The 23,320-nt window shown below is 47.0% G+C and overlaps 2 protein-coding genes across 2 annotated transcripts in view; one reads left to right on the top strand and one right to left on the bottom strand.

The window, feature by feature from the left end:
* LOC309547223 (serine/threonine-protein kinase 38) overlaps positions 1–7,914 on the bottom strand; it is a 94,513-nt gene extending 86,599 nt beyond the window's left edge. The window contains exon 1 of the mRNA XM_082247035.1: positions 7,743–7,914. The gene's annotated coding sequence lies outside the window, so the exon portion shown is untranslated. The remainder of the gene's footprint in view (positions 1–7,742) is intronic.
* Positions 7,915–21,260: 13,346 nt separating this feature from the next.
* Positions 21,261–21,987, top strand: LOC309545543 (arginine vasopressin-induced protein 1-like). Its single transcript, XM_082244756.1, has one exon. The coding sequence runs from the start codon at positions 21,330–21,332 to the stop codon at positions 21,867–21,869; it is 540 nt and encodes a 179-aa protein (XP_082100882.1). The 5' UTR covers positions 21,261–21,329; the 3' UTR covers positions 21,870–21,987.
* The last annotated feature ends 1,333 nt before the right edge of the window (positions 21,988–23,320 follow it).

Below are 23,320 nucleotides of genomic sequence, written 5' to 3' on the forward strand. Positions count from 1 at the left end.
ATCGTCCCTTACAGAGGGAGAAAGGCAGGCCTGTCATTCTCCCTTGTGTAAGTGCAGAGATCATACGGTCCTGCTATGCAGGATCATATATATCTCTGTAGTTACACAAACAGCCACATCCCATAACAGTTAGAAGCACGCCCCTAGGGACACACTTAACCCTTCCTTCTCCAATAAAGTTAACCCCTTCCCTGCCAGTGTAATTTTTACAGTAACAGTGCATATGTATAGCACTGATTACTGTAGTAATGTCACTGGTACCCCCAAAAGTGTCAAAAATGTCAGTCAAGGGTCCGATCTGTCCGCCGCAAATGTCGCAGTCCCACAAAAAAAAAAAAAAAAAAAAAAAAAAACACAATAAAAATTACAAAAATCTTTCCCTTAGTTAGTAAACGCAATAACTTTTGCGTAAACCAATCAAAATACGCTTATTGCGATTTTTTTACCAAACATATGTAGCAGATAACAAATTGGACTAAAAAAAAAAAAAAAAAAAAAACAACAACAATCGCACAGGTGTTCAAATACCACCAAAATAAATGTTTGTGGGGAAAAAAGGACGTCAATTTCATTTGGGTACAGTGTCGCACGACCGCACAATTGTCCATTAAAAGTCACGCAGTGCCGATTCGCAAAATACCCCCTGGTCAGGAAGGGGGTAAAATCTTCCGGGGCTTAAGTGGTTAAAGGCGATGCTACAAAGTCTCAGTTTAGAGTATGTCCAATCCAGCACACACAGAAATATACTGGAAAGCAGGGCTAGACAAATCCTGGGTGCCAGGTAGCCATGGCGACCAGAAACCACTCCCTAGCACCTAGGCATCTGCCAGCACCAGGTGTGAGCAACTCCCATTGCCTGACACCCCAGACATGCAGCTTCAGGCACTGGGCATCCAATCCAGCTCCAACATTCTTAGCTCTAGCAGAGTCAAATTTCTCTCTTCCTCTCCACACACTGGCACCCCGTGCAACCCCTCCCCCAGTAAACCCACCACTGCCACGCATAAAGTCTCCCCCACATTCTCCTCTCTCTCTCTCTCAGCACCAGCCAATCCCTATGCACCGTGGCGCACCTCTCCCCCTCCCCACGAGTCCCCTAGCGCAGCACTGGAGACAAGGCGAGCAGAGTCCAGCCCCCACAGCATGCCACACACCAAAAACACATTAAAAACCTCAGCCCCAACAACCTCAAGTGTCAATCCCCACACCCAGAGAGCCCCAAAGGAACACGCATTCTCTGAAACCACCCAGGGAGAAAGTCTTCCCACCCAGCAGCATGCCCAGCTCCAGTCCCCTCCATGTGCAAATTCAAGATCTGCCATCTCCGTCTTCGAAAATAAAGCCCTGTTAGTCAAAAAATAAAAAACTGGCTGCTAACTTTTTTTTAGCTGGCTCCTAGCCTCGATTCAAAGCAAATTTGTCAAGCCCTGCTGCAAAGATACTCAGGACCAATCTATATCTAATGTGTAATCCAGGAATCCCCAACTATACAGTACACCCTCTAACAAAAGTTATTACCGCTGGTTAACTTACAGGTCTGTCCATCAGAGGCCCAGCCAGCCATTGGCCCTTATGTGCATTTGATCCAAAATGTAAAAGCTTTGAAACCCTAACAGAAAATGATGCACATCCCACAGTTATCTGTGGTTAAGAACGGGATAAGAGATCCTGGAAACAAAGATTAGGTCCAGGGTCAGACACTTGTCCCTAACTGCAGGTAATCAATCCCCAGGAGTGCAGACACATCAGCCTGTCATTGCTTTGTACAGACTTTCCAGCCTTGATTCTTGGCACAGAAATCTGATATATATGCCCCCAATCATCCGTGTCAATATAGCTTATGGCCTGTACACACGATTCTGAAATCGGACAGATTGTGACTTTGTTTTGCATGCCACTCGCATAACGAAAATGAAAAGGTTACTAAAGTTAAAAATCAGAAGTGATGTAATGTGTTGTAAAGTATTCGTATTGTATTTTCAGACGACAACTGTACTGATTAAACTAAAATCGGACGAGATTGAAATGTTTTTGTGTTTGTCCGATCGCATGAACTGTATTGATCGGCTCTCGAAAGCAATATATTTCGTCCAATTTTCGGATCGCGTGTACGGCCATTAGAGTATCAGATTTGTTTTGCATTCTGTGTCTTCATGTCTAGATGAGGTCAGTGAATCCCCATTTCTTGTACTGGTGTCACCGGGGCAGGAAGCAAAGGAAAATGTTCCCGGTGGGGACAGAAAAAGCAAAAAATACTCAACACATATTAGGACTCTCTCACTAAACATAATAAAAACAAAAAAAAAAAAAAAAAAACAAGTGCCTGAGTTGGGCATTGGAAGTAACAAGTCACTCAGGCATCCAGTAAAGCAACATTCCCTTCTTAACTTATTTACAAACACATTTCCTTTTTGGCGTGGCCTTTCACAAACTCTGAAAGGAGATCTCCCACAGGACAGCAATTCAAACCAGAACAAAATTTCCACTGCAAACGTTAAAGCAGATCCTAATATAACGGTCCCCTGCCCAATAAACTGCCAGCACTAATGTACATTCAGTATAATGTAAAATCACTTACCTACGCCCCCTCAGGCTTGTTTTTACTTAATGCCCTTGGTTTGTTACCTCTTCCCCAAAGCCCAAGCCACCATTTTAAACACATTTGTCATCCATGGCCAGCTCCTTTATTCTTGTTACCTAGGCCAGCTAAGTGATGAAGTCTATATCAGATAAGTGCGTTTAAAGATCTGGCGTGATGCGTTTTGTCATGCATGCCATGGCTTTAGCAATGACAGCATCATTGTGCCACCCTTGATAATGAAGCCATGCCAAAGTAGAAACAACTCTAGATGGCTTTGGTGAGTCCTCTTTACTCTGGAGGTCCAGGATCTTCCCTAAAAAAGGAATCTTTGCTTTTTCTCCTCCTCCTCACCTCTACCACCATTGGAGATTTTCTGTTCCATGGAGCAGGTAACAGCTCCACTGCTACTTGTGGCACTTTTCCACTGCAAGTACCGGCTCGGCTCTACTCGGCCCTGTTTGCTTTTCCACTGCTGGTACCGCATGGTACGGTGTTGGAACGGTTCGGTACGGTTTGGTATGGTTTGCTTTTCCACTAAAGTAGTACTAAATTTAAGTGGGTGGGATAACAATGATTCTCTGACCAATCAGTGGCTAGTAGTGACTGCATGCAAAGGATTGTGGGATATGGTACCGGTATGGTACCTCTTGGAACCACAATCGAGGTGGTACTGTTTTTGAGAGCCGTACTGTTCGGTTCCATGCAGTGGAAAAGCGCCGCCGTACCGTACCGAACCGTTCCTACACCGGAGTGGAAAAGCACAAAAGCGAGCCAAACCGTTCGGTTCCATGCAGTGGAAAAGCGCCATTGGATCACCTAGGCTGCAACCTCCTAAGACACAGTACAGGTCCCAGGAGGTTGTAGGTCCATTGAAAAAGCACAGTGCTGCTCATGCATGCGCAGTGGGAAGCTGGCTGTTAATTACTAGGAAGTCACAGCCGGCTTCCCACATCCAAAATGGCAGCACCGGGAGCTGAGGACTGGCAAAGAACTGGCCCAGGTGAGGACACAGCTGGATCCCGGGACTGGTAAGTGCATGTTTATTAAACCTCAGCTCCGACAGTATTTGTAGCTGATGACTTCATTTTTTCTTCACCAGGGCTAAGTTCCTCTTTAAAGAGGATCTTCAGGCTGTAGAAAAAAAAAAAGTAAAAGCCAGCCGTTACAAATACTGTAGCTGCTGATTTTTAATAAAAGCACACTTACCTGTCCAAGGATCCAGCGCCGTCCTCACCCAAGCAGATTCTTTGCCAGTCTTTGGGTTCCTGGCGCCAGCAGGTTTACTAACCTTCTGACTTCACAGCCGGTTCCAACTAGGCATGTGTGAGATGAGCTGTGCCTTGTGAATGGTCTCATAGCCTTCTGGGACCTGTGACGTGTCCCGAGAGGCTGCAGGCAACAGGGGGGGGGGGGGGGGGGGAGTCAAACTTTCCCTCGGATTGCTCAGGTGATCCCAATGGAAGCGGAGTGGGTACCTGTTAAATGTATCCAAAAGTAATAGAGGACAATAGCAGGAAGCAGAAAAGCAGAACTTCCCCTTGTGGATAAAAATCTGCTTTAAGTATTACACCTTATCTCTGTATCCCCTAAACTTAAACATTTAACCCTTTTAGTGGTGTGGGGGGGAGGGGGGCACCGCAAGGGTTCTTTTTTTCCAGCGAGGAGTTCAGCTTTTAGTATACAGTCTACTGTTAACCATACCATCACATACAATACAGGGCTTTTAACCTTGCATTGTATTGGAGGAGACAGGCATGCAGCCATGGCTGGGAACAGCTTACAGAGGCAGCAGCACTGGACCAGTTATGTGGATTTAGGACGCCTGCTTGAGCAAAGAATAAGGTAAGTATTACTAATTATCCCCGTACCCCCTAGACTTAAAGTAGTTGTAAAGGAAGATTTTTTTTATCTTAATGCATTCTACGCATTAAGATAAAAAACCTTCTGTGTTCAGCAGTCCCCCTAATACTTACTTGAGCCCCATCTCGATCCAACGATGTTGCAGGAGACACTCAGCTGCTCAGGACTCCCCTCCTTATTGGCTGCTCCCGCTGCTGTCAAAGTCAGTTAGCCAATGAGGAGAGAAAGGGGGTGGGGCTGGGTCACGGCTCCGCATCTGAATGGACACAGGGAGCTGCAGCTTGGCTCAGGTGCCCCCATAGCAAGCAATCCAACAAAAGGGAGGGGCCAGGAGCACCGAAGAGGGACCAGAGAAGAGGAGGATATGTGCATAATCATTACACAGAGCAAGGTAAGTGTTATTTTTTTTTTTTTGTTAAAAATACCAAATGAACAGTATCCCTACAGGGGACACAGAGAGTGATAAGGAACTGAAAGGTGTTCTAATACCTCTCCCCCAAATCCAAAAAAAAAATTTAAAAAATTATTGCGTTTAGTGACACTTTAGAGTGATTGTAAAGTGCAATTGATTTTGCAGAGAGCAGCCCAGATCCTCTTCTTCTTGGGTCCCTCTTTGCTGATCCTGGCCCCTCACTCCTACTGAGTGTCCCTACAGCAAACAGCTTTCTATGGGGCACCCGAGTCGAGTTGCAGCTCCGTGTGTCCATTCAGAGACAGAGCTACTGTTCACCCCCCATCCCATCTCTCTCCTGATTGGCTAACTGACTTTTATTGACAGCAGCAAGAGCCAATTTGGAGGGAGAGTCCTGGACGGCTGAGGACAGGCGTGGACATCGCAGGATAGAGATGGGGCTCAGGTAAGTATTGGGGGTGCTGGGGCAGCTGCTACACACTGAAGGCTTTTTTTTCCTAATGCATAGAATGCATTAAGATAAAAAAAACCTTCTGCTTTTACAACCACTTTAAACATGCAGAGCTGCAAACAACTGTGCGTTTGTTTTGGGGTGGGGGGGAGATGCTTTATTAAAATCACATTTTTTTTCCCCCCAAGCCTCTCCCTCTGCTTCCTTATTTCACCCCTAGACCAGAATGACACTGAAAGGAGGCTTCTCAGATATAAAAGTCATAATGGTCCTTTCACACGGGCTTTCCACCCGGCGGACTCCACTTTGCTCAGTGGGGTATCAATCCGCTGATCCCCACTCAGCAGGCGGATGACTGGTCTGTCTCCGCTCACTGTGCTGAGATGGACCTGTCAGATCCCCACTCTCCTCTATGGGAGATCGGATGAAAACAGGCCGCCTGTCCGTTTTCATCTGATCCTCCAGACAGATGGAAAATAGGGTTACCATCTGTCTGGATTTCACGGACAGGATCGGATCAGATAGTAGCGGGTGTCACCGCTGACATCCGCTGCTCCATACGGATGCATGGAGCATCTGATCAGGTCCGCCTGAAAAACAGACAGGCGGACCTGATCAGAAAGTCCACGTGAAAGGGGACTATGACTTAAAGGAGTTGTAAAGGCAGAAGATTTTATCTTAATGCATTCTATGCATAAAAGCCTTCCATGTGCAGAAGCCCCCCTAACACTTACCTGAGGTCCATCTCTGTCCAGTAATGTCCATGAGTGTCTCAGCCGTTTAAGATTCTCCCTCCTGATTGGCTGAGACACAACAGCGGCCCCATTGGCTGCCACTGCTGTCAATCATAGTCAGCTAGCCAATCAGGGGAGAGATGGGACGGGGCCAGGTTGGAGCTCCCGTGTCTGAATGGACACAGGGAGCTGTGACTCGGCTTCGGTGCCCCCACAGTAAGCTGCTTGCTGTGGGGGCACTGAACAGGAGGGAGAGGCCAGGGTCACGGAAGAGGGACCTGAGAAGAAGATCCGGGCAAAACCACTGCACAGGGCAGGTAAGTATGACATGTTTGTTATTTTTATAGGAAAAAAAAAAAATGAGACTTTACAATTACTTTAAGGAAACGCCAAGAGCACTGAGAGCCCATGCACTGCCATTCCTGTGCCTGCGCACACAGCACTCTATCTAGAGCAGGGGTCTTTAAACTATGGCCCTCCATCTGTTCAGGAACTACAATTCCCATCATGCCTAGTCTTGTCAGTGAATGTCAGTGTTTTACAATGCCTCATGGGATGTGTAGTTCCGCAACAGCTGGAGGGCCGTAGTTTGAAGATCCCTGATCTAGGGAATCATACAGTTTACACCAGGGATCCTCAAACTACGGCTCTCCAGCTGTTGCGGAACTACACATCCCATGAGGCATTGGAAAACTCTGACATTCACAGACATGACTAGGCATGATGGGAATTGTAGTTCCTGAACAACTGGAGGGCCATAGATTGAAGACCCCTGGTTTACACATTGTCAATACTATGGCAACATGTACAGAAAACAATTCCTGTTAAAGTGCCAGGTACGCATGCATGGGATATTGCTGCAAAGCACAGTGACAGGTGGCATGGATTTAAAAACTAAACAATGAATTTTCTGCCCTTAGGCCTCGGGACACCTGGGCGCTTTTGGGCATCCGATGGAAATGACAGGCATATTTCTGCACCCGGGAAGAACAGCTTCAGCCATAGTAAGGAATGTCTGCATGCTGGTATACACTGTACTTGTGTAAATAGGGCATAGATGTGACTGGTGCATCCAGTAATCTATACCTCTGCGCACGTTTACCCAAGCATGGAGTACACCCAAGTACTGCCATTCCTTACGATGGGCGCCTGTACGCTGAAGCGCAGAATGACGACCGCAATTTACGTTGGATACCCAAAAGAGTCCGTATGCATGAAACCTTAGTGAGAATGGCAGCGAGGCAGAGAACAGAAAGTTCTGAGGAATATAAACTATCCTAGTCTGTAAGAGAAAGCATGGATTTCATAGTCTGTATGTATGTTACAGCGCTCATTTCATCCCATTGTTTACACTGCCTTTGTTTTCTTCATTGAAGTCAAGTTCCTCTTTACTGCTCTATGTACACAAGTGTATGTCCAGCACTTTCCTGACTCACTCTGACCTAGGCAGACTAGATATTAGAATACCGAGCCTGCCATATGTGAGCACAACATCCACACAACCAACTCTTTCATTAACAATGTCAGTCCAGGAGGCCCGGAAAACCAGCTGTACACTTTGCTACAATCCCCCGTCACCCCACAACTTTGGACTGCTCCATATGGCATTCTCATAGGTCTAGAACAAACCATAATGAAAAATGGGGGGTGATATAGAGAAGAGGTTTAGATAGGTGTATGTAAAAGCTGTTAATCTGGGCTCACCTCCCCCCCTCGTCGTCAGCCCGCTCTTCGGAGAATTCCGCCAGGGCACTTGGTACTGGAGCCAGCGGACGGTTAACACCGGGCGCCAAACCCGTAACGTACACTCCGGCCGAGACTCTCAGAAGTTACTTTACGGTAGAGAATAGAGGGGTCTGGAGGTGGACGGGACGTGAGGTCATGATCACGTGACAGAAAAGAGTGGGCGTGGCGTCTGGTGTATACAGAACAGTTTTTACAGTCCTCGCCTGATATGTGTGTGCTGTGACGGCGGGGGGTGGTGCCGTGTGCCACAGTGCACTGTATGTGTGCTGGAGGGTGCTATAGTGTCCTGTATGTGTGCTGGAGGGTGCCATAGTGTCCTGTATGTCTGCTGGAGGGTGCTATAGTGTCTTATGTGTGCTGGAGGGTGCTATAGTGTCCTGTATGTGTGCTGGAGGGAGCTATAGTGTCCTGTATGTCTGCTGCAGGGTGCTATAGTGTCCTGTATGTGTGCTGGAGGGTGCTATAGTGTTCTGTATGTGTGCTGGAGGGAGCTATAGTGTCCTGTATGTCTGCTGCAGGGTGCTATAGTGTCCTGTATGTGTGCTGGAGTGTCCTGTATGTGTGCTGGAGGGTGCTATAATGTCCTGTATGTGTGCTATAGTGTCCTGTATGTGTGCTGGAGGGTGCTATAGTGTCCTGTATGTGTGCTGGAGGGAGCTATAGTGTCCTGTATGTGTGCTGGAGGATGCTATAGTGTCCTGTATGTGTGCTGGAGGGTGCTATAGTGTCCTGTATGTGTGCTGGAGGGAGCTATAGTGTCCTGTATGTGTGCTGGAGGGTGCTATAGTGTCCTGTATGTGTGCTGGAGGGAGCTATAGTGTCCTGTATGTGTGCTGGAGGATGCTATAATGTCCTGTATGTGTGCTGGAGGGTGCTATAGTGTCCTGTATGTGTGCTGGAGGGTGCTATAGTGTCCTGTATGTGTGCTGGAGGGTGCTATAGTGTCCTGTATGTGTGCTGGAGAGCGCTATAGTGTCCTGTATGTGTGCTGGAGGATGCTATAGTGTCCTGTATGTGTGCTGGAGGATGCTATAGTGTCCTGTATGTGTGCTGGAGGGTGCTATAGTGTCCTGTATGTGTGCTGGAGGGCTCTATAGTGTCCTGTATGTGTGCTGGAGGATGCTATTGTGTGCTGGAGGGTGCTATAGTGTCCTGTATGTGTGCTGCAGGTTGCTATAGTGTCCTGTATGTGTGCTATAGTGTCCTGTATGTGTGCTGGAGGGTGCTATAGTGTCCTGTATGTGTGCTGCAGGGTCCTACAGTGTCCTGTATGTGTGCTGCAGGGTGCTATAGTGTTCTGTATGTGCGTTAGAGGGTCCCATAGTGTCCTGTATGTGTGCTGCAGGGTCCTACAGTGTCCTGTATGTGTGCTGGAGGGAGCTATAGTGTCCTGTATGTGTGCTGGAGGGAGCTATAGTGTCCTGTATGTGTGCTGGAGGGAGCTATAGTGTCCTGTATGTGTGCTGGAGGGAGCTATAGTGTCCTGTATGTGTGCTGCAGGGTGCTATAGTGTCCTTTATGTGTGCTGCAGGGTGCTATAGTGTCCTGTATGTGCGTTAGAGGGTCCCATGGTGTCCTGTATGTGTGCTGGAGGGTGCTATAGTGTCCTGTATGTGTGCTGCAGGGTGCTATAATGTCCTGTATGTGTGCTGGAGGGTGCTATAATGTCCTGTATGTGTGCTGGAGGGTGCTATAATGTCCTGTATGTGTGCTGGAGGGTGCTATAATGTCCTGTATGTGTGCTGGAGGGTGCTATAATGTCCTGTATGTGTGCTGGAGGGTGCTATAGTGTCCTGTATGTGTGCTGGAGGGTGCTATAGTGTCCTGTATGTGCGTTAGAGGGTCCCATAGTGTCCTGTATGTGTACTAGAGGGGGCTATAATGTCCTGTATGTGTGCTGCAGGGTCCTACAGTGTCCTGTATGTGTGCTGGAGGGAGCTATAGTGTCCTGTATGTGTGCTGGAGGGAGCTATACTGTCCTGTATGTGTGCTGGAGGGAGCTATACTGTCCTGTATGTGTGCTGGAGGGAGCTATAGTGTCCTGTATGTGTGCTGCAGGGTGCTATAGTGTCTTTTATGTGTGCTGCAGGGTGCTATAGTGTCCTGTATGTGCGTTAGAGGGTCCCATGGTGTCCTGTATGTGTGCTGGAGGGTGCTATAGTGTCCTGTATGTGTGCTGCAGGGTGCTATAATGTCCTGTATGTGTGCTGGAGGGTGCTATAATGTCCTGTATGTGTGCTGGAGGGTGCTATAGTGTCCTGTATGTGTGCTGGAGGGTGCTATAGTGTCCTGTATGTGTGCTGGATGGTGCTATAGTGTCCTGTATGTGTGCTGGAGGGTGCTGTAATGTCCTGTATGTGTGCTGCAGGGTGCTATAGTATCCTTTATGTGTGCTGCAGGGTGCTATAGTGTCCTGTATGTGCGTTAGAGGGTCCCATAGTGTCCTGTATGTGTGCTGGAGGGAGCTATAGTGTCCTGTATGTGTGCTGGAGGGTGCTATAGTGTCCTGTATGTGTGCTGGAGGGAGCTATAGTGTCCTATATGTGTGCTGGAGGGAGCTATAGTGTCCTGTATGTGTGCTGCAGGATGCTATAGTGTCCTTTATGTGTGCTGCAGGGTGCTATAGTGTCCTGTATGTGCGTTAGAGGGTCCCATAGTGTGCTGGAGGGTGCTATAGTGCCCTGTATGTGCGTTAGAGGGTTCCATAGTGTCCTGTATGTGTGCTGGAGGGTGCTATAATGTCCTGTATGTGTGCTGGAGGGTGCTATAGTGTCCTGTATGTGTGCTGGAGGGTGCTATAGTGTCCTTTATGTGTGCTGCAGGGTGCTATAGTGTGGTGTATGTGTGCTGGAGGGAGCTATAGTGTCCTGTATGTCTTTTGCAGGGTGCTAGTGTCCTGTATGTGTGCTGGAGGGTGCTATAATGCCCTGTATGTGTGCAGGAGGGAGCTATAGTGTCCTGTATGTCTGCTGCAGGGTGCTATAGTGTCCTATATGTGTGCTGGAGGGTGCTATAGTGTCCTGTATGTGTGCTGGAGGGTACTATCCACCTATCCACTCCTCAGCTCTCTCCCTCAGTCTCCTCACGTATCACTAATTTACTATCAGATATATCGGTCTGGATGTCTCCCCACTTCCTCAAACTCAATCCATCCAAAACTGAGCTTATAATTTTTCCTCCACCTCGTGCCCCTTCCCCTGATTTCTCCGTCAATATCAATGGCATTACCATCAGCCCATCCCCACATGCCAAGGTCTTAGGTGTTGTCCTGGACTCTGAACTCTCCTTCAAACCCCACATCCAATCGCTGTCCAAATCTTGCCGCCTCAGCCTCCGCAACATCTCCAAAATACGCCCCTTTCTAACCAAAGACACAACAAAACTCCTAGTTCACTCCCTGGTCATCTCGCGCCTCGACTACTGCAATTCCCTTCTCATTGGCTTACCTTTACACAGGCTATCCCCCCCTTCAATCCATCATGAATGCTGCCGCCAGACTCATCCACCTCACCAATCGCTCAGTGTCTGCTGCTCCTCTCTGTCAAGCCCTCCACTGGCTTCTGCTCACCCAACGAATTAAATTCAAAATACTTACAACATCTTACAAAGCAATCCACAGCCTAGCCCCCAGCTACATCACCAGCCTCATCTCAAAATACCAACCTAATCGCTCTCTTCGTTCCTCTCAAAACCTCCTGCTCTCTAGCTCACTCATCACCTCCTCCCATGCTCGCCTCCAGGACTTTTCCAGAGCCTCTCCAATCCTATGGAACTCCTTACACTTATCTGTCCGATTATCCCCCACTCTATTAGCTTTTAGGCGATCTCTGAAAACCCTCCTTTTCAGAGAAGCCTATCCTACCAACCCCTAACAAATGTACCTCCTTTTTCTCCATCAACCCATCCCCCACGGTTATTGCCTTTTGTTTCACTTGACCCTCCCTTCTAGATTGTAAGCTCTAACGAGCAGGGCCCTCTAGTTCCTCCTGTTTTGAACTGTATTGTAACTGTATTGTCTTCCTTCACATTGTAAAGCGCTGCGCAAACTGTTGGCGCTATATAAATCCTGTATAATAATAATAATACTATAGTGTCCTGTATGTGTGCTGGAGGGTTCTATAGTGTCCTGTATGTCTGTTGCAGGGTGCTATAGTGCCCTGCAGGGTGCTATAGTGTCTTGTATGTGTGCAGGAGGGAGCTATAGTGTCCTGTATGTCTGCTGCAGGGTGCTATAGTGTCCTATATGTGTGCTGGAGGGTGCTATAGTGTCCTGTGTGTGTGCTGGAGGGTACTATCCACTCCTCAGCTCTCTCCCTCAGTCTCCTCACGTATCACTAATTTACTATCAGATATATCGGTCTGGATGTCTCACCACTTCCTCAAACTTAATCCATCCAAAACCGAGCTTATAATTTTTCCTCCACCTCGTGCCCCTTCCCCTGATTTCTCCGTCAATATCAATGGCATTACCATCAGCCCATCCCCACATGCCAAGGTCTTAGGTGTTGTCCTGGACTCTGAACTCTCCTTCAAACCCCACATCCAATCGCTGTCCAAATCTTGCCGCCTCAGCCTCCGCAACATCTTCAAAATACGCCCCTTTCTAACCAAAGACACAACAAAACTCCTAGTTCACTCCCTGGTCATCTCGCACCTCGACTTCTGCAATTCCCTTCTCATTGGCTTACCTTTACACAGGCTATCCCCCCTTCAATCCATCATGAATGCTGCCGCCAGACTCATCCACCTCACCAATCGTTCAGTGTCCGCTGCTCCTCTCTGTCGAGCCCTCCACTGGCTTCCGCTCACCCAACGAATTAAATTCAAAATACTTACAACATCTTACAAAGCAATCCACAGCCTAGCCCCCAGCTGCATCACCAGCCTCATCTCAAAATACCAACCTAATCGCTCTCTTCGTTCCTCTCAAAACCTCCTGCTCTTTAGCTCACTCATCACCTCCTCCCATGCTCGCCTCCAGGACTTTTCCAGAGCCTCTCCAATCCTATGGAACTCCTTACCCTTATCTGTCCGATTATCCCCCACTCTATTAGCTTTTAGGCGATCTCTGAAAGCCCTCCTTTTCAGAGAAGCCTATCCTACCAACCCCTAACAAATGTACCTCCTTTTTCTCCATCAACCCTTCCCCCTCGGTTATTGCCTTTTGTTTCACTTGACCCTCCCTTCTAGATTGTAAGCTCTAACGAGCAGGGCCCTCTAGTTCCTCCTGTTTTGAACTGTATTGTAACTGTATTGTCTTCCTTCACATTGTAAAGCGCTGCGCAAACTGTTGGCGCTATATAAATCCTGTATAATAATAATAATACTATAGTGTCCTGTATGTGTGATGGAGGGTGCTATAGTGCCCTGTATGTGTGCTGGAGGGAGCTATAGTGTCCTGTATGTCTGCTGCAGGGTGCTATAGTGTACTATATGTGTGCTGGAGGGTGCTATAGTGTCCTGTGTGCAAGCTGCAGGGTGCTATAGTGTCCTGTATGTGTGCAGGAGGGAGCTATAGTGTCCTGTATGTCTGCTGCCGGGTGCTATAGTGTCCTGCATGTGCGTTAGTGTGCCATAGTGTCCTGTATGTGTGCTGGAGGGTGCTATAGTGCCCTATATGTGTGCTGGAGGGTGCTATAGTGCCCTGTACGTGTGCTGGAGGGTGCTATAATGTCCTGTATGTGTGCTGCAGGGTGCTATAGTGTCCTTTATGTGTGCTGCAGGGTGCTATAGTGTCCTTTATGTGTGCTGGAGGGTGCTATAGTGTCCTGTATGTGTGCAGGAGGGAGCTATAGTGTTCTGTATGTCTGCTGCGGGTTGCTATAGTGTCCTGTATGTGTGCTGGAGGGTGCTATAGTGCACTGTATGTGTGCTGGAGGGTCCTGTATGTGTGCTGGAGGGTGCTATAGTGCACTATATGTGTGCTGGAGGGTGCTATAGTGTCCTGTAGGTGTGCTGGAGGGTGCTATAGTGCCCTGTATGTGTGCGGGAGGGTGCGATAGTGTCCTGTATGTCTGCTGCAGGGTGCTATAGTGCCCCGCAGGGTGCTATAGTGTCCTGTATGTGTGCTGGAGGGTGCTACAGTGGGGATCGAAAGTTTGGGCACCCCAGGTAAAAATTCGTATTAATGTGCATAAAGAAGCCAAGGAAAGATGGAAAAATCTCCAAAAGGCATCAAATTACAGATTAGACATTCTTATAATTTGTCAACAAAAGTTAGATTTTATTTCCATCATTGACACTTTCAAAATTACAGAAAACAAAATAATGGTGTCTGCAAAAGTTTGGGCACCCTGCAGAATTTATAGCATGCACTGCCCCCTTTGCAAGGCTGAGACCTTCCAGTGTCATGGATTGTTCTCAATCATCGTCTGGGAAGACCAGGTGATGTCAATCTCAAAGGTTTTAATTGCCCAGACTCATCTGACCTTGCCCCAACAATCAGCACCATGGGATCTTCTAAGCAGTTGTCTAGAAAACTGAATCTGAAAATAGTTGACGCTCACAAAGCTGGAGAAGGCTATAAGAAGATAGCAAAGCGTTTTCAGATGTCAATATCCTCTGTTCGGAATGTAATTAAGAAATGGCAATCATCAGGAACAGTGGAAGTTAAAGCAAGATCTGGAAGACCAAGAAAAATATCAGACAGAACAGTTTGCAGGATTGTGAGAAAAACAATTCAAAACCCACGTTTGACTGCACGATCCCTCCAGAAAGATCTGGCAGACACTGGAGTTGTAATACACTATTCCACTATAAAGAGATACTTGTACAAATATGGTCTTCATGGAAGAGTCATCAGAAGAAAACCTCTTCTCCGTCCTCACCACAAAAATCAGCGTTTGAACTTTTCAAATGAACATATAGACAAGCCTGATGCATTTTGGAAACAAGTTCTGTGGACCGATGAGGTTGAAATTGAACTTTTTGGCCGGAATGAGCAAAGGTATGTTTGGAGAAGAATGGGCACAGAATTTAATGAAAAGAACCTCTGTCCAACTGTTAAGCATGGGGGTGGATCAATCATGCTTTGGGGTTGTATTGCAGCCGATGGCACAGGGAACATCTCACGAGTAGAAGGAAAAATGGATTCAATAAAATATCAGAACATTTTGGATGGTAACTTGATGCCATCTGTGCAAAAAGCTGAAGTTAAAGAGAGGATGGCTTCTACAAATGGATTATGATACTAAACACACCTCGAAATCCACGGTAGATTACATCAAGAGGCGTAAACTGAAGGTTTTGCCATGGCCTTCACAATCTCCTGACCTCAACATAATTGAAAATCTATGGATAGACCTTAAAAGAGCAGTCCGTGACAGACAGCCCAGAAATCTCAAATAACTGGAAGACTTTTGTAAGGAAGAATGGGCAAAGACATCTCAAACAAGAATTGAAAGACTCTTGGCTGGCTACAAAAAGCATTTACAAGCTGTGATACTTGCCAAAGGGAGCAGTACAAGATATTAACTCTGCAGGGTGCCCAAACTTTTGCAGACACCATTTTTTTGTTTTCTGTTATTTTGAAAGTGTAAATGATGGGGAAAAAAATCGAACTTTTGTCGACATATTATAAGAATGTCTAATCTGTAATTTGAGGGCTTTTGGAGATTTTTCTATCTTTCCTTGGCTTCTTTATGCACATTAATACAAATTTTTACCTGGGGTGCCCAAACGTTCGATCCCCACTGTATAGTGTCTTGTATGTGTGCTGGAGGGAGCTATAGTGTCCTGTATGTCTGCTGCAGGGTGCTATAGTGTCCTGTATGTGTGCTGGAGGGTGCTATAGTGTCCTGTGTGTCTGCTGCAGGGTGCTACAGTGCCCTGTGTGTCTGCTGCAGGGTGCTATAGTGCCCTGTATGTGTGCTGCAGGGTGCTATAGTGTCCTGTATGTGTGTAGGAGGAAGCTATAGTGTCCTTTATGTCTGCTGCAGGGTGCTATAGTGCCCTGCATGTGTGCTGGAGGGTGCTAAAGTGTCCTGTATGTGTGCTGGTGGGTGCTATAGTGCCCTGTATGTGTGCTGGAGGGTGCTATAGTGCCCTGTATGTGTGCTGGAGGGTGCTATAGTGTCCTGTATGTCTGCTGCAGGGTGCTATAGTGCCATGCAGGGTGCTATAGTGTCCTGTATGTGTGCTGGAGGGTGCTATAGTGTCTTGTATGTGTGCTGGAGGGAGCTATAGTGCCCTGTATGTCTGCTGGAGGGTGCTATAGTGTCTTGTATATGTGCTGGAGGGTGCTATGGTGTCTTGTATGTGTGCTGGAGGGAGCTATAGTGTCCTGTATGTCTGCTGGAGGGTGCTATAGTGTCCTGTATGTGTGCTGGAGGGTGCAATAGTGTCCTGTATGTGTGCTGGAGGGTGCTATAGTGTCCTGTATGTGTGCTGGAGGGTGCTATAGTGTCTTGTATGTGTGCTGGAGGGAGCTATAGTGTCCTGTATGTCTGCTGTAGGGTGCTATAGTGCCCTGTATGTGTGCTGTAGGGTGCTATAGTGCCCTGTATGTGTGCTGGAGGGCTCTATAGTGTCCTGTATGTGTGCTGGAGGGTACTATAATGTCCTGTATGTGTGCTGGAGGGTACTAGAATGTCCTGAAAGTGTACTGGAGGGTGATATAGTGTCCTATATATGTGCTGGAGGCTATTCTAGTGTGTCTGCTGCAGGGTGCTATAGTGCCCTGTATGTGTGCTGCAGTGTGCTATAGTGTCCTGTATGTGTGTAGGAGAAAGCTATAGTGTCCTGTATGTCTGCTGCAGGGTGCTATAGTGCCCTGCATGTGCGTTAGAGGGTGCCATAGTGTCCTGTATGTCTGCTGCAGGGTGCTATAGTGCCCTGTATGTGTGCTGGAGGGTGCTATAGTGTCCTGTATGTCTGCTGCAGGGTGCTATAGTGCCCTGCAGGGTGCTATAGTGTCCTGTATGTGTGCTACAGGGTGCTATAGTGCCCTGCATGTGCGTTAGAGGGTGCCATAGTGTCCTGTATGTGTGCTGAAGGGTGCTATAGTGCCCTGTATGTGTGTTGGAGGTTGCTATAGTGTCCTGTATGTGTGCTGAAGGGTGCTATAGTGTCCTGGAGGGTGCTATAGTGTCCTGTAGGTGTGCTGGAGGGTGCTATAGTGTCCTGTAGGTGTGCTGGAGGGTGCTATAGTGCCCTGTATGTGTGCGGGAGGGTGCGATAGTGTCCTGTATGTCTGCTGCAGGGTGCTATAGTGCCCCGCAGGGTGCTATAGTGTCTTGTATGTGTGCTGGAGGGTGCTATGGTGTCCTGTATGTGTGCTGGAGGGTACTATAATGTCCTGTATGTGTGCTGGAGGGTACTAGAATGTCCTGAAAGTGTACTGGAGGGTGATATAGTGTCCTATATATGTGCTGGAGGCTATTCTAGTGTGTCTGCTGCAGGGTGCTATAGTGCCCTGTATGTGTGCTGCAGGGTGCTATAGTGTCCTGTATGTGTGTAGGAGGAAGCTATAGTGTCCTGTATGTCTGCTGCAGGGTGCTATAGTGCCCTGTATGTCTGCTGGAGGGTGCTATAGTGTCTTGTATGTGTGCTAGAGCGTGCTATAGTGTCTTGTATGTGTGCTGAAGGGTGCTATAGTGCCCTGTATGTGTGCTGGAGGTTGCTATAGTGCCCTGTATGTGTGCTGGAGGGTGCTATAGTGTCCTGTATGTGTACTGGAGGGTGCTATAGTGTCCTGTATGTGTACTGGAGGGTGCTATAGTGCCCTGTATGTGTGCTGGAGGGTGCTATAGTGTCCTGTATGTCTGCTGCAGGGTGCTACAGTGCTCTGTAGGGTGCTATAGTGTCCTGTATGTGTGCTGGATGGTCTGCTGGAGGGTGCTATAGTGTCTTGTATGTTTGCTGGAGGGTGCTATAGTGTCTTGTATGTGTGCTGGAGGGAGCTATAGTGTCCTGTATGTCTGCTGGAGGGTGCAATAGTGTCCTGTATGTGTGCTGGAGGGTGCTATAGTGTCCTGTATGTGTGCTGGAGGATGCTATAGTGTCTTGTATGTGTGCTGGAGGGTGCTATAGTGTCCCGTATGTCTGCTGTAGGGTGCTATAGTGTCTTGTATGTGTGCTGGAGGGTGCTATAGTGTCCTGTATGTGTGCTGGAGGGTACTAGAATGTCCTGTATGTGTGCTGGAGGGTACTAGAATGTCCTGAAAGTGTACTGGAGAGTGATATAGTGTCCTATATATGTGCTGGAGGCTATTCTAGTGCGTGGACGTATAGGAGGGAGTTCTGTGTGCTGGAGGATAATCTAGTGTCCTGTATATGTGCTGGAGGGTGCTATAGTGTCCTGTATGTCAGTTCGAGGGAGCTATAGTGTCCGTACTGGAGGGTAATCTAGTGTCCTGTATATGTGCTGGAGGGTACTATAGTGTGTGGACATATAGGAGGGGATTCTGTGTGCTGGAAGGTAATCTAGTGTCCTGTATGTGTGCTGGAGGGTGCTATCGTGTCCTGTATGTCTGTCGGAGGGTGCTATAGTGTACTGGAGGGTAATATAGTGTCCTGTATATGTGATGAAGGGTACTATAGTGTACTGTATATGTGCTGGTGTATGGGGGGGGGGGGGCTGTGTGCTGGAGGGCACTATGTGTGTTGAAGCATACTGGAGGTGTTCTAGCGGGTTCTATAATGTAATGTATGTCTGCTGGGGCTGGAGGGGGGTGCTGTGTGCTGAAGGGTACTGTAGTGTACAATATGTGTGCTGGTGTAAGAAGGGGGAAGGGGGGTGTTCTGCAGGGTACTATAGTGTGAGGAGGTGATTCAAAAAGAGAACAGTACATGCATACCTTAGAAGAGGACATATAAACTTGAGTGGACTCAAACCTACAACTGTATGGATCAATGTGAAAATAAAAATTGTAAAAGTGATATGTGTTTGGGTGAAAGAGTAAATGTTATCCATATTCAGTATAGTGAAAGTCTCGCCTTTTAGGCTTCATTCACAGACTTTATTCATAGACCTGTCCCTGTGTGCAGAGGCGCAGCCAACCTGTCAAAACCAGTGGCACGCTAAGAGATGCAGTGGCTGTACCGATGTTCACTTATATGTCAATGTTTACATCCATGCAGGGATGGATGCACAGCTCAGAAAAAGAGGTCTCATCCAAAAGCCCTTGAATTCTCCACTTCATCATGACCTTGGTTCTCTTCTGGATATCTATTGAATTCACAAAAAGCACCTAAAGTCATTGTAAAATACCGTGGATATAAAAAGTCTACACGCCCCTGTTAAAATGACAGCTTTCTGTGATGTAAAGAAAATGAGACAAAGCTAAATTATTTATGAAGTTTTTCCACCTTTATTGTGAACTATAAACTGTACAACTCAGTTGAACAAGAAATCTTTTAGGTGGGGGGGAATAAAAATAAAAAACTAAAATAATATGGTTACATGAGTGTGCACACCCTTAAACTAATACTTTGTTGAAGCACCTTTTGATTTTGTTAGATTACTCAGTCTTTTTGAGTATGAGTCTATCAGCATGGCACATTTTACTTGCCAATATTTGCCCACTCTTCTTTGCAAAAACACTCCAGATCTGTCAGATTGCAAGGGCATCTCCTGGGCACAGCCCTCTTCAGATCACCCCACAGATTTTTAATCAGATTTAAGTCTGGGCTCCAGCTGGGCCATTCCAAAACTTTAATCTTCTGGTGAAGCCATTCCTTTGTTGATTTAGATATATGCTTTGGGTTGTTGTCACACTGAAAGATGAAGTTCCTCTTCATGTTCAGCTTTCTAGCAGAAGCCTGAAGGTTTTGTGCTAATATTGACTGGTATTTGGAACTATTTATAATTCCCTCTATCTTTTATTAAGGCCCCTGTTCCAGCTGAATAAAAACAGCCCCAAAGCATAAAGCTGCCACCACCATGCTTCACTATAGGTATGGTGTTATTTTGGTGATGTGCAGTGTTGTTTTTGCGCCAGACATATCTTTTGGAATTATGGCCAAAATATTCAACCTTGGTTTCATCAGACCATAACACATTTCCCCACATGCTTTTGGGAGACTTCAGATGTGTTTTTGCAAAATTTAGCCAGGCTTGGATGTTTTTATTTCTAAGAAAAGGCTTGCCACTCTACTCCCTAGCCCAGACATATGAAGAATATGGGAGATTGTTGTCACTTGTACCCCACAGCCAGTACATGCTAGATATTCCTGCAGCTCCTTTAATGTTGCTGTAGGCCTCTTGGCAGCCTCCCTGACCATTTTTCTTCTCGTCTTTTCATCAGTTTTGGAGGGACCTCCAGTTCTTGGTAATGTCACTGTTGTGCCATATTTTCTCCACTTGATTGTGTTCATTTTGTTCCCTGGTATATCTAATGCCTTGGAAATTCTTTTGTACTCTTCTCCTGACTGATACCTTTTAAAGTTTATTAAATACACATTAAAAATTCAATACAAGCTGAGCTTATATGAAAAAGGCATAGGACAATATTTGAGATTGTCTAAGGCAAAAGACTGTACATATATACAATAGTGACTGTTCGATACAGGACGCAACATTTGAGTTCCAAGTGGACGATTTTGTGTCTGTGAAAAAGAAACAGTAGAATTAAAAGAGTCAGATTCAGTATTGGTTTCCTCCAACAGTAATTGTGATTGTGTGGTGTTATTCTATTATAACCTCTGCCTCCATTTTCATTCCATCCACTTGCATTCAATAAATGCAAGCTTGTCTAAATTACATTTCTTTTGCTTTTTGGTAATAATGTCTCTATTCAGGGTTTCAAGGCGGTCTTTTACTTCCTTCCACTTGGCATTAAAACTAGGGAGTTCAAAAACCTTTTTATACCGACTGTTTAAGGATTCAATCTCTGTATCCAAAGATTGCATGTCACTTCTGTATTGTGTAACCAGAAGCGACATCAAATCTCTAGTACTCTTGGTCAAAATCCGTTTGCACGATTTCCTGAATTCATATTAGGAAAGTATTAGGAAGTAGGATTTCTTATTGTAGGAAAAGTGGTAAGGCGAAGGCCTTGTGTATTAATATCATGTTCAATATATTCAGTATGCCAATGTAGGTGGGACTTGCGCTTAAGGAGATTCTGAATTTTACCAATATAAACAATCAGATCGCCATCATCTTTGTTACAGGATTCACAATTGGATTGTATATCTGTCATAAAGCCAGTCCATGTCGCACCATGAAGGGCCATCATGAAAAGTGCCAATCTCAATCCCTCAGACACCCAATTGGTGCTGTGGAAACAATCAACAAAAAAATAATACTCAAAGGAGTAAACTCAACAAAATAAAGTATTGATAAAAAAGGTAGTAGCAGAGGCGGGAAACCGCTCACCTCGCACGAGGCTCCTCGTGACGTCATGCCACACCTCACAGCAACGTGGGCCTTGCCGAGTCCAAGGGGCCACGCCTACTGAGGGCTCCGATTGGCCGGGGCGAGTCCTGCGCGTTAGTTACCTGAATGCAGAGAACAGGAGTGCGGGTCATACCGGGAGACCGGGGAGAGGAGGAGGAGGCGGGGCGATGATCCGGGGGAACGCGTGACCGGAGAGGAGGCTCCGCATGTACGGACAGTGGTTTCCTGGTGACCTGGTCATGGGCACTCCGGCGTCGGTAGCCAGCTCCCCGGCATGGCAGGCTCCAGAACCGCGAGCTCGAAAGAAGGCCTCCGCCAACATCTTCAAGGACATTGACCTCCTGCAGTTACAGACGCTGTTCCGCGCCGGCAGGGACGAGTGCGCAGAGGAGCGAGCGCAGATCATCTACAACTATGCGGGAGACCGGCACATCGCCGACGCGCTGATGAAGCTGCGAAGGAAGAAAAGGAATAAAACCATTCATTCTTCATCGAGCAAACTGGGAGCTGATGGGATCGCAGCGCTGTCCATGCAGAACTTCAGCAAGCTCTGCATCAATGAAGGTGGGCACAGAGGAAGCACGTCTTCTGAGGAGGATTCTGACCGCTCCAACGGAGTCACAGCGGACGAGCCACCGGTCTCCGGATCAAAGAAACAGCCGATGACTCAAAGAACTAAACATGAGCTGAGGAGGCAGCACCAGCAGAGACGGATCTCCGGGTATCTGCACCAGATCAAGCGATGAAGGACGGAGGGTGGGGGGAGTTGTGCATCCATTCAGATATGTGTATAGAAATCCAGGACTACATGTGTCTCCCCCCACTTCCTCTGGACTGGAGGAATACGGCATATTTAAGCACTACAGGGGGACATCTGATAGTTTAGAAATGGAAGAAAGAAACTGTTTGGGGATTTTCCCATGGTGGTCAGATGGACCAAAGACGATGTATGGGTCATGTTCTCACCTTGACTGCACGGCTTAACGGCGCCCATGTTCTGGGAGCTGCCAGTCACATGGCTATCTCTTCCGCCATCTTGTATTGTTGATTGGCCACATGAATGGCCGTCTTCATCTACTCAGTGTGACATGGACAAGAAGCATGAATGGCACTAATATATGTTCGTTTAATACAGCAATATTAACCTCTTTCTGTAAGCCCTTTTAAGATGAGCAACGTCATCTCTTTGTGGGACAATACCTGGGCTTCCTCCATGATGTGATCATCGTGATTGGCTGTCACACGTCAGCCCTTTAAGATCAGCAAGGTCCTCTTTGTGGGGCAATACCTGGGCTTCCTCCATCATGTGATCACCGGGATTGGCTGTCACATGTCAGCCCTTTTAAAATGAGTAACGTCATCTTTGTGGGGCAATACCTGGGCTTCCTCCATCCTGTGATCACCGGGGATTGGCTGTCACAGGGATCAAGGACCAGTTAGGTGACCATGAATGGTCGGTGACAGCTCAGTCATGGTGTTGGGGAGGAGGAGGGGGCATCTTTTGAATATGCCTCCAGCAAAAGAGATTGACGGCAGCTTGGCATTAAGACCAACCTCCATGCTGTTGCACATCTGTATGACGCTGGCGGGATCGGGATAGAGGAGAAAACGCTATTTTTGTACATAGAGGCCATTGAACATGGTATGGTGTATAGGAATGATTCGCCCTCAGAAGTCGTTTGCTGCCTTATTTCAAAATGTGTGTTTAATATTTAATGCATCAAAGATTAATAAATAGCAATAATGCCAAAAAAAAAAAAAAAAAGGTAGTAGCAAAAGAATTGGGAAAGGGGTCCTCCGGGTGTGTTATCCACCCTAATATTGAATAATGTATGCTACAAAGATATATAGAGAATAGGAAGTACCTACATCCCGAACAGGGAACCGGCAAAACACCCTTTGCGACAGCAGATCTTGTACTGCCTCTCGTAACCAATCTGAAGATAGGCATAGATTGGACGGGAAGAATCTGTCCAACGGTCAGGACCTGACCTTTCATCTTGTAACTCGATCGGAGCAGCTCCTGGGCCCATTTGTCCTGAATCAAGGAGGTCTCTGGTTCCGGACAGAAAACAAAGACGTCCCCCCACCCTAGATATGGGTGAGGGAGTCTCTTCATGCAGATGGAGATTTGTCCACAGATCTGTAGGGGCCTGTTCTCAGCTTCCCCGACCACATCTTCTTGGAACCCCCAGAT

Source organism: Pelophylax lessonae (assembly GCF_965119305.1).
Source record: "Pelophylax lessonae genome assembly, chromosome: 2".
Lineage (NCBI taxonomy): Eukaryota > Metazoa > Chordata > Amphibia > Anura > Ranidae > Pelophylax > Pelophylax lessonae.